At 36.8% G+C, this 12493-nt stretch overlaps 1 protein-coding gene across 1 annotated transcript in view; it reads left to right on the top strand.

Annotated features, from left to right (window-relative positions):
* The window catches only part of fsip1 (fibrous sheath interacting protein 1), a 139964-nt gene extending 128635 nt beyond the window's left edge, over positions 1 to 11329 (top strand). Inside the window, exons 12-13 of the mRNA XM_041265195.1 lie at positions 7779 to 8238; positions 9315 to 11329. Coding sequence (XP_041121129.1) covers positions 7779 to 8238; positions 9315 to 9343 — 489 coding nt within the window. The 3' untranslated portion in view covers positions 9344 to 11329. The remainder of the gene's footprint in view (positions 1 to 7778; positions 8239 to 9314) is intronic.
* The last annotated feature ends 1164 nt before the right edge of the window (positions 11330 to 12493 follow it).

Genomic DNA, 12493 nt, shown 5'->3' with positions numbered 1-12493 from the left:
CAGATTGGGTCATGTCTCAAGATTCCATGTATTGATATGTGTTTACCAGGTGCTTAACTTCAGATGTTTCCAGATGTTAGGCAGTGTGTCAAGCGATTCTGGCTTAAAGATCCATCAATGAAAATGCATAAAACTCTTTAAACACGGTTAGCTAGATTGGGACTAAAGCCGTTAATTACATACATGTGACTGAAAGAGCTGTAGATTAAACAAGCCCTGACCTTGCGTCACAAATTCTACTGTATTTTAGTTATCCATGTTTCTATTTTAAAGCAGGCTTGAAATGAACAGTGTGTAACCATTGGGTTTGAATGAATACAGCCTGTGATTATCAAGTACATTGTGTGCTCTTGATTTTGAATCTGAGCTAAATTAAATCCAAAGAGACTGATTCTATTTGCATGGGAATTTGTTTCCAGTGTAGGGGGTTAGGGGGCACAGTGTGTTATGCACTGTGGATGTTTTGTTTTATTCACAGAAACACACATGTGGTTTGCCAAGTAATACAAATAATGCACCTGTTTAGAACATCTGGATACAGAAGATGTTGCCAGAAATTAGTACACATTACAAAAACCACCACTGGTGCTGTGCAAAACTTGGACTCACTTTTAGTTTAGTAATACTATATATATATATATATATATATATATATATATATATTTTTGAACTTGGTTGAAAGTCATCCAGGTTTCCAGTGGGGTCACCCCCTACAATTAATGAATTACAAATAATGTTTGCAGTTTTTCAAACTACCTTTTTTTTATTCAAAGCTGCAGTGGTTAAACTGAACAGTATTATATGAAGAGGTGGTTAAATGTCAGCAAAACTTGCAAAGAAAATGTGCAAAATGAAATTTACTGGTGGCATAAGTGTTCAGCCCCTTAAGTCAGTACTTGGCAGAAACACCTTTTGCAGCAATTAGTGGTATGAGTCTTTTTGGATAGGTCTCTACTAGCTTTGCACAGTAGGATGGTGAAATGTTTGCCAGTTCTTCATGGAAAAATTGTTCCAGTTCTGATAAGTTTGTTGAGGATCATCGATGGACTGCAGTCTTCAAGTCTTGCCATAAATTTTTGATTGGATTCAAGTCAAGACTTTGACTTGGCTACTCAAGAACATTAATTCTCTTCTTGTTCAACCACTCCAGTGTGGCTTTTGGATAATATATATATATATATATATATATATATATATATATATATATATATATATATATATATATATATATATATACACACACACACACACATACATGCAGTGGCTTGCAAAAGTATTCAGACCCCTGACCAATTCTCTCATATTACTGACTCTTAATATAATATATATATATATATGAGGCACACACACACTTTTTATTATACACAATAAACCGTTGCATGTTTCAAAAGCAGCTTTGCAATTTAATTTAATAAGAAATGTAATACAGTATATGCAGCACACAAGGCAAGCAACTGAATATTAACAAGTGTGGACTTACTTGATATTATATATATATATATATATATATATATATATATATATATATATATATATATATATATATATATATAATATTGTATAGATATTTCTAGAATGTGTACTGGCTAATTATTATCATTATACATCTGTTTATAACTAACAGATTTTGATATGAAAATCTGTAATTGTGTCTGTTCCATTCCCCCAACCTTTAAGAAGCTGTATGCATATTTTCAGATCAATACAACAAGGCGTTCAAAAGATATAAACCACAAAAGCTTGCATTGAAATAAAAACAAAGAAGAAAATAGTATGTGCACTGTACGTAATAACATTTCCATAATACCAGTTCCTGATAGTCCCCTCTGTACAGTAAATTAAAAGAAAATAAATGCCACAGTTTCTCTTTCAAGGATGGATCCATAGCCATACCAGTAGTCTTCATAACAATAAGATGTTCAGGGAGTATTTGAAAATATTTCAAATGTTATTATTATTCTGTGAGGACATGCACGGTGAATTGTAGTCAGACCGCTGCACGTGTTCATGTTTCTTTAACTACAGTCTCACAAAAGATCAGATTCAAATGCATTTTGATTGTTCAAAGACTGCAGCTGCACAGAGAGCTGAATAGAAAGGAAGACAGGCAGTTTGATAATTGGATCAATGCAAGGGGTTTAATAATCTGCTCGGATTCTGAAGGGAGAAGCTTTGCAAGATTCTTTTGTGTTTTCATTCACCGCTGTGCACATCTTGCTTTATTCCCACAAAAATCCTTCAGTGTACCATGTGGCTGTCACAAGTAAATGTATATTTTTTTAAACTGATTTCAACGGTTTTAACCTCACGTCTTTGTAGCAGCAAATTAGTCACATGAAAAAGACATGCATTTTACATTGAAATGTGCTAGTTATTCACCTTGGAAACTGCAAGAAAACTGATTTAAGCATAGAGAAATTGGCTACTAAACAGTTGTTGTAACAATTTACCCCTGCAGGTGAAGCTTGTAAAAAACTTGGGCAGTAAACACTGGCTCCCGCACATGACCATTTCTAAATATTTCATCAGCTTTAATATGTGTTTCAGGGATCTTATCCACATAGTACTGCCTACATTATTACATTTTTGCATATGGAAGATGAGAGGGATAATTCTCATTTACATGGTTTTATAAAATAGAGATTTAAAAAAAATGTAGAAAATAATTGTTGTTTTTAGGATATAAAAAAGTTAGTTATATAGCCAAAACTATAGTAAGAATCAATTCTGATAAATGTCCTGAGATTGATGACATACCAGTGTTTGGGATATTCAAAGTTGTTTTCTTTCCCAGTTTGTAATAAAATAGTGTTGAATGACATAGTTTCTGGCGTAACTCACTAGCTCAGCTCATAACATGCAACTATTTGCCTTTAACCTTTATAATAATTTACAGGAAGAGAAAATTAAAAACATTAATGTCTCTGAGCCAGTATTAAAATGTGAGCAGTTTGTTGTTTTTTTTCTCAAAAGCGCCATATCTTTACAATCAAGTGCTCCTTAACCTCACAGTTACACAAGACGCGGTGAGCTGCAGCTATTAAAACGGTACATGTAGTGAGTAATAGTCCTTGCAGCTGGCTAGTTCCTATCAACCTCTTCCCTCACAGCCCAGCTCTGTGGAGGAATGGTGACCTTAACAAAAGACCCACTCCCCTGCTGGGTACAAGGGTCTAGTCTATCAGCAGGGACACAGGGGACAGCTGATAGCAACAAGAAAAATGATTCCTGCCACAGAGGCCATTAGCAAAGAATGTGTACTGCCATTGAGAGCTGGAGCACTTGAGTTTGAACTCACTGCCCTGTAAAGCACTACCTGACAAGGTAATTATAGGGTCCGTCCTAAACGTGACCTCTCCTACTCTTTCGCACTTCAACTGTCACTAAGACTGAAGTCTCTTTAAGCCTTATCTTAGCACCCTATGTTAACATATGCTGTCGTAAAAATCACAAAGGAACCTCCTAGGTCCCAGTCTGAGGTAGTGTGTAAATATATGTAAAATGTGGTCCTGTTCTCATGTTTACTCAGTAAAGGAGTTCCCCCTTCAGTGCAAAATAATAGCACTGCTAGAAGCCTTTAAAAACAAAAGTAAAGATTTCTTGTTTTTATATTCTTTTTTTCTTTTTTTTAAGTTTTTTTGGTCAATTATTTAAATCATATGTCAAATTATTTCAAAAATATTAATTACATGATGTCTTTTTCTATTAAGTACTTTTTGTCATCACTTAGAAATGGATTTTTTAAACAGGAAACACTTTGTTTGAAACCCTGTCACTTTCCTTTGCCTTGTTTTCAATGAACTGGATCCACATAGTATGAGAAGTGAACAAGTAGAAACGCATGTTGTCAGTTTGTACGGAGTCTAATTCTCTAGGAACGTCCACACTTCCAGGAGGATCTATACATAAACCTCATTCTGAACTCACAATTTTACCCCAAACCTTAAAGTGATTGTAGCCAACACAAGAATTCCATACATTTCACACTCATTACACACAGGCATTCACTACATAGCTGTCAGGTGTCTAGTTTAAGCAAACATGTGTTTAATTTATCTGGCACTACACTACATTAAAGAAATATCTGTTTGCAAGCCTTGTGTTAATTGTGTTAATTTAAAAAAAAAAAAGTTAGCTCACAAGGCAGTGGTTCCATAAAATCCCTTCTTTTATAAGTAACCTGTATATGGGGATCTTCCTTGACAACTCTGTTTACCTGCCCTACAGGTGAAGGTGGAGAGTGAAACACTATGTAGTCATGGGTTACAGATAAAGCAAAGCAATCCCCACGGCCCACTGGTCAGCCTGGTCACAGCCTCAGAGCAGGGCCCCAAATAATTTGTAGAGAATTTTCAAATTGTAAAAAAAAAATCCAAGATTAGGCATGCTAAAATAATGAAATAATTAGGATTTTAAAGTATTTTAAATGAGTCTTTCAGACAGTGTATTATTAAAAAAAAGAACTTATTTTCAAATAAGGTTTACAGTGATTTATTCCTTGTTTCTACATATTTTGTTTAAAAACAGAAAAATAACATGTCGTTTTGTACTCTATGACTAAAGTTTTTTGAGAAAGTACATGTGATTTTTTTCCCCCCTCCTCAGACAAACTTTTAATGATGTTCAGATTTAAAGAGAAAATGAATCTCCAAAGCAAGTAACTCATAAAAGTTTAGTGCAAATCCCAAACCCAGTTGTTAAATGTTAATTTTATCCCAGTTAACAGTTCCTTTTTAAACTGAAATTCCTGCAAGAGTTTATAATTAATGAGGGTATAATTCAGCTGTCATCCACACAAGAGTTTTTTTGAGGAGGCCTGGTTGTAAGATGAATGTCTGCTGTGAGGGAGTCTCTGCGGGAGTCTTCAGGAGTGCTAGCTGCACTCTAGCTGGAAGCGTTTCGGGCATGGCAGCAATGCCAAGCCAGCAGGGAAGTCGTGTCCATACATCTAGAGTCCACAAAGATTTCACGCTGCGAACACTTCAACATATTCCATTAAGAGAATGTAACTCTGCCTTTCTGAATTCACTTAACATATATCAGATGTTACATTGGCTTGAGAAAAAAAGTCCTGAGTAATAATCACTATTTAAAACATATTTATTTTCGAGTGTATCACTATTTGTGAATCAAATAATTCATATATAAATGAGGGTAGTTGTTTTAGTTGTTATATAATACTTTTGAACCTACACGTATCTAGTGACACATTAATAAACATATGAGTTATCTAACATGCAATGCGCAATACAATACAGATCTGAAGGGCCACGTTGATGCCGTGTTTCCATCAGCCACAATGAGCAAGTAGCAATTATACAAAGACATGATACATACAGGTGTAACACGGTGTTGTGAGATGCACTGCCGTTACAGATTTTTAACCCTGTTGGTGAGATGATGTTAAAAGTTCTTTAACCATGAACGCAGACAAGCCTGGCGTAGTGGTTAAGATGCTCGCTTGCTGTGTGCGAGGTCTCCAGTTGGCTCCCAACCTCCTCCCTGTTACAATGATGCCGTGATCCGTATCTCATAGATTAGCTGCTGCTGACCACAAAGATTAAAGGAGGGTGTAATGGGCAGTGATTTACGGATTCTGTCCCCTGTCAGTGAGGTTAAAAGCTCTATAAACATGAAAGCAGGTGCATAGTGGTTAGGATGCTCACTTGTGGTGTGTATGGTCGCCAATTTGTGGCCAGCATCTGTCCTGTTACATATGCAATCGTCACCTTTGATTGCAAATTGGATTGTAGACTGCAGATGGAACCAGGGGTAGGCAGTTTGATATTGGAACTAGTTGAGTTGGAGTTGGTTTGTGCAGATGGAAAAGTGCTTAGAGGAATAACACTGATTTCAATGTTCAATGGATACTGGATCATATGGAATTGCAGACCTGAACTCGGGTGTTACTGCACGTTTCATAGAACTGATCTTCACGGGGCGGTCAAAGATCTTTCTGTGATGGATCGCATGGAGCAGCTTCAAAGGGTAAACCCAGCAGGGCAGATGGAGTGGACCTTAGTGTAGCCCAGTGAGGGACAAGAAGATGTACTGCCTTATTTGTCTTATATTTTAAGACTTTGATAGAAGTAAAACAAAATGTATTTGAGTGGGTCCTTGAACTTGACAACCAGCAGTGTTGAGAACAAGACTTTGACCAATCGAGGCTCAACCCTTTCTAGCACGTCATTTCTAGGGCAGATACTAATTGTTTAGATGTTACTGCTTCACCTGGTTAGCTGTTTTATTAAGGGGGGTGGGGGGGTTGTACTCTTTACACCAGCAGTGTCAAACTCGGTTCCTGGAGGGCCGCAGTGTCTTCTGACTTTTGTTCAACCCGATCTCTCAATTACTTAATTGCTGTAATTATTTGATGCCTCAGAATGTTTCCTAGTTCGTGTTCCTTGGATCAAGTGCATTTTTTAAAATCAGCAACTGCAAAAGACCTTGAAAAATATGAAATATGGACTAATAATTAGATCAATTATGTTTGAGGATCAGAAGAGTTTGACATCCCTGCTTTACACAGTGCTTCCTAACTTCTTCTTGTGGAGTAATTTTACTCAGTTTCCAGTGCAATCTTGTCCTGCAGGAATTTGTGAACCACAAAAAAAGAACTTAAAAAAAATAAAAGATAATACCGTTAGAATATCTTTGCATGCTCTCACTGCCGCATTGATGTAAATTACAGGAATAATGACAAAAAAAGCCCTTTAAAATATCCCCTGCATCTGCATTCAATAAATGCTGATTATTTGGAGAATGCAAGCAAGATCAAGCACTGTACTGTATCTCAATGTTTTATAGACCCCAGGCTAAAATGTGTTACCCATTTCGATGAAAACGTGTCTCGAACTGGAATTGTTGAATGAATCTTAACAGTGTCCAGAGCAGAGGATTATTGAACAGATTTCTAGGGCAAAGGGTTGTAAAGCTGACAGATTTTGTTATGGTTCTGTTATTACAGAAAATGCATTTCCAGCTGCTTCAGTTAACTGGATGTTTTGGGTTTTTTTTGGGGGGGTTAATACCAGGAGATTTGAATTGCCATTAGTAGACACATCACTGGGACTCTACAAAGCATTGATTATAAGCTAAAATGAGACCTAGTCTATAGCATAACACAGCCTTTCCTGGTACTGAAGTGATCCTTTCTAACTTAAGACCCAAACTGAAGAGGTGACCTAAGATAACCTAGTTATACTCTTATATATAGACACAGTTCAAGCAAATGGAAGGCATGCTAGCATTTCATACAGCTTAATAAGCTGTCACCAAGTGGAAGCACTGTACTGTTAGAAGGGCCTTCAACCTTTCTGGCCGTCTTTCTCTGGTATTGCCCAACGACCTTCAACACAATCCCAAAATATATTAATGTAGAGACTGATTCACCAAATAAAAACACATTGGATAACGGTTTTAGGGAATGTACACTTTTACGTAACCCTAATGAAATACATGTGTTAAAACTTCCTATGGACAAACATGTTAAGCACATTCTGGGGGCATAAGGAGGCATCTGTCTGTCTGCCTGTGTGTCACTTTATTTTTTTATGACACTGACACTGATAACTGTAGTTAGGATCCCCATGCACTGGACCCTTATTCATCTGTCTGTCACTCCTGCAACCTGGATTGTGTTTGGGAATACTTTGATAAACTGTTTTTACAAATTTTACAACCATTTATGAGATTATTGGGACTCTCTCTATGTGTGTTTTATATCAGGAGATGTTCCGGTTTTATACGTAGTGTTTTGTTTTTCTATTTATTTCCAGTTGGGAAGACCATTTTTATCTGAAAACCAGTTAAAAAGCCTGTTGGAGGAATGCATGCAAGCACAGAACAGAACTGGTGGTATAAGTCTAACAGAAGATCCGTCCATAAGACCTCAGTCCAGTGTATCAAGTGTCTCCTGTCTCCTAGTGCCTGCAACCCCATCTACAGGACTCTCTGACTCCATGCTTTCCCTGCTGCTGGAGGAGGCAGGCTTTTCTAGGACTTCCACAGCCCGGGAGAGAGATCAGAAAGGGGAGAGGGGAGCAGAGCACCTGCAGGACAGCCTGTCTGAGTTAGAGGGGGAGGAAGCTGGCAGTGCTGCTGATGATGGCTCCTACATGGCCAAAGCGCTCAGGAGAACAGGAGTGAAGAGGCCTGCTTTCCTGGATGACCTGTCTTACACCAGCAGTGACTCTGTAGACAGGCCAACAGGTGAAGCAGACATTTCAGCCAAGACAGGTGAGAACAACTTAAAGGAAGGCTCTCAGTAGAGTCATTCTTTGTTCTGCCCTCTGACTAATTTAACTTGTATGCATTAATTGAATTTTTGGATTGTCATAATAAAGAGTTTTTATAATGTCTGGACATGCATGAAAGTGTTTTCTTCATATCATCAATATTTTCAATGTTAGTCCCAATCTTACGTTTTATAACTTACTCATTCCTCATAGCACTGCATATTTAGTGGAACTATTTCTATCTGCAATGTCTTGCTACTTTTCTACAGTTGTGGATGTGTTATGTATCTCTTAATGGCCTTACTTTTGAGCTGTGGTGTACAGTGTCCTGTGATTTGTCAAAAGCTAACCCCAAAATTTGGATCTTATGTCACGGTACAATTGGCATGAAAAGAGGGGTTACGAAACCCTTACGAAATGATTACTATTGCTAGTCCAAGGGCATAACAATTGTTATGTGTAGATCAACAGGGCATCTGCAGTATTGGTACAATGGTAGCACAGTTTTAACATTTTTCTGACATACAATACCAGTGGCGTCACACTGATGGAACCGTGGCAATATAAGGCAGATAGTATATCATAACCACTGGGCAATATTTGTTGCCAGTGCTGGTAATGCTGTGATCTGCTAATAGTTCTGCTAGAGGTATTTTTATGGGATTTTCCACCTGGAGATCCAATTAGATTAACAAAGCACTGGACATGAACACCTTAATGTATGCTGAAGTGAATTAACTGATAATCCCCAAGGGAGTGCGTCACTGTGTTTATGTTACACGTTGAAACTGCAAGGACTGAATGTTCGTCCAAATTGAAATAAACTACCGCCTTTGTTATTACTTTTATCTGACATGTAATATTTAGACAGATGCCAGATTGTTGAAGGCTAATAATTATAGGGTTTAATACAAATTGGATCAAGGTGTACAAACATTACAATAGCTAATACTGCTGTGATAATTAACATTAGCAGGGAATGCCTGTGAAGTAATAGAACTGCTACATAGGGGCTTGTAAAATGTGTGTATCCTGTGCTAGACATAATATAAACTGTGCTTTACTGTTTTCCTGCAGGTGCTGAAAGAGAAGACGGTCCAGCTTAACTAATCTCTTGTTTGACAGCTGTGGGACCAGTCATATTCCTGCAGAGTCTTAAATATAAGCAAATAAAAATGTAAATCAAATAGTCATCTTAATCCGCATCTACATTGCTGATAAAAAGAAACAATTACAATAATTACTTTTTAACATAACACAAAATACATTGACAAAGACTTATCATTGGTTTATTTTTGTTACTTTTGTTATTATGGTTGAGTCTTTAAATGGCTATAGCTAATGACTCAATTCCAAGTCTTACCTGTTGTGCACTTCTTTCCGCTATATAGTCTGTTCTCAAGGTGAATTAACCTAGGAAGTGCATGGTTCCCTGAAAGTAAGGCATGTAAACAGTGCTTTCTGTAACCGGCTGTGGTCCCAAGCCCCATTTTTAAAAGACATCTTTCAAAACTGCACGTGTGAGACCTAGGATACTTAGTGAATGGAAGTGCACGAGAAGTAAAAACTGTTGAATTGGTTAGAAACTACAAATAAACTACTTGTGTTTGAACCTGGAGTCTGGAAAAACAGTTTGTATTTGTTATGAGGTTTTCAGTTTTCACACTGATGCTGCTCTGCTAAAAAAAAAAAAATAAGTCCCATGATCTCCTCTCTTAATGTAACCCCTAATGCGGGTGCTTTGCTGGAGTTTTTTGAAGAATTGTTTTTTCGCTAGACCCGCGTGATTATTTGGAGTAATGACTTGTTAAGGTATGCAGAACTCTCTTGATGCTCTTGAGATAACATCACATTGTGAAGTCTGCTGTAGAAGTGTGCTGTAATGAAGAACACACCTGTTTCATGTTTTTTTTTTATTTTTTATATCAACTGCTCAGAATAGTTGCATGCTTATGATTTCAGCTGGCATTCAAAGAGAATTTCTTTACCTTGTTAAAATAATAGGTTTGGAATATCTATTATAAATGTGTTGTTGTTTTGTTATACTGCTTGTATCTGTATCTGTATCCAAGACAATGGTCAAATAAAATGTATTGTATGAATCGCTAAGTAAATGAAATATTCCCGTTAATTATACATCAAAAATCGCTAGTAGAGATGAGCAAAGGAAAATGCCTATCCCGTTTTCTAATTATAATTTGCAGATAGCCCCGTACTCATTTAATCTGCCAGCTCTTTCTCAATGATTTAAGTAGCTCTCAATAAGTGAGAACCATAGCAGGTCCACTCAGATTTGTTAGGGAAGAGATGATTTACAAAAGCAAAGTATATTTGTAAATGTTACCATTCTAATACAACAAACGCTCACAAGAATTAAAGAGTGCAAAATGATCATCTACCATACCTTACTGTGTTTTAAATACGAAATCCCTTTTTGATTGACAGACAAACCAGATCCGTTTTTCTATTACAAACATTACTTTGTAACCGGTTTGTGTGAACATCCAGTGTCCTGAACTGCCCTTTAGCTCCCATAAAACACTGTACAAGAGATATCTTTCATTAAAAACTAAATTAACATTACATATGGCTTGTCTTTTTTAATTTAATGAAGCTATTAGTGCAAAGGGTCAGACGGATACTGGTCTTTACACTCTTACCCCTGTAACCTGGGTGATCGTCAGAAGCCAATCTCTGAGATCCGGTTCACGGCATCAAAGTAACAGGGTGGCAGCTGGGCACATACCGGCAACTCTGCATGCCGCAAACGAGCGTCTTAACAACTGTGATGCACTGCCCTTCTGGATTCTAACCCCTCTCAGTGAGATAAGGTTAAACGCTCAACAATCACGAATGCAGGAGGGCCTGGCTCTTTTGCGCAGTGGTTAAGGCGCTTGCTTGTGGTGTGTGTGGTCGCAGGTTTGTTCCCAGGACTTCGCCCTATTACACAAGATATCTTGAGCTTTCAAAGCAAGTAAGTGCCTTATTAAGGTCATGTGTCAGAGTAACAGTCCCCTTCTGTATGGATCACTTCAGACTTTAAATGTAAAGAAAATAAGGAAAGGGGGACCAAGCACTTTTACCAACAGCTTCATTTGCCATATATTTGGTTATATATATATATATATATATATATATATATATATACACACACACACACACACACATATATATATATATATATATATATATATATATATATATATATATATATATATATAACTGAAGGCACATGTACATGACCTCACCTTATTTTAATGATCTGCCTGGAAACATATTCAGGTCCACTACTGCAGATCATATGAATTAATCCCTGCTACTGCATTACAGTTCAATGATAATTGATAATTGCTGTTTTGCTTTTGTTTATGATCAGCTGCCGGTTACCACATCTGACAGTCACAACGTATTCGGAAATACCACGTATCAGCCCCTGGCTTTCCATTTCTTGGGCATTACCTGTAACAATCTAGTTTGTTCATAACGCAGGGGAATTACTTTTGAGGGAATATCATCATACTCTCAAATTTCAAAACTATAAATTGCTTTCTTCTTGTATTTCACCCTAAATGTATGTTTGAAAACCTTAATAAAGGCAAGCAACACCTCCATATATACCCACAATCTTACACTCCCAATAACTTATGCTAAACATTGACAGAAGTGTCATCACGATTAGATAAGCAGCTTTCCAGATGTTTGCAAACATGTAAGTGAAACTTACAGATGGATAGACACCTCACAATCTAATTATCTCAAAAACTTAAATAATAATGTTTATACCAGAGGTACAGGATGATTAGAAAGTGAGTTTACCACATCAACACACCATATCATTGGTGTGGTAAACCCTGTATATATAAATGGGTAGTGTGACTTACATATCTTTGACCACCTTCACGATATGCCTGTGCTTTTATTAAACACCTAAATCAGTTTAAAATGTAATGAATACATTTTCATGAAAATGATTTGTCCTTATATCTAAAAGCTGTTAATTAATGTTTTTAAGTTTGTTTTGGAAGTATTACTAAAGTTGCTTTGATTAATCAGTTAAAACATTGAAATAAAATCCTTGACTTTAAAAAAACAACATGACTAAAATGATTGTTGCCTTTAAAAGATGTAGTAAGATAGGATGGGAATTATTAGCCATTGCAATGATGTGTCTTGACTAGAACCATTATTCAATGTATGGGAAAGTGAATATGAACAGATTCTTGAGTATAGTGCACAGCAGCTCAGTAATGTACATA

This window comes from Polyodon spathula, chromosome 12 (genome assembly GCF_017654505.1).
Source record: "Polyodon spathula isolate WHYD16114869_AA chromosome 12, ASM1765450v1, whole genome shotgun sequence".
NCBI classification, from domain to species: Eukaryota; Metazoa; Chordata; class Actinopteri; order Acipenseriformes; family Polyodontidae; genus Polyodon; species Polyodon spathula.
Note: the sequence above shows the minus strand (reverse complement) of the source record. Positions and strands in the feature narration are given on the sequence as shown.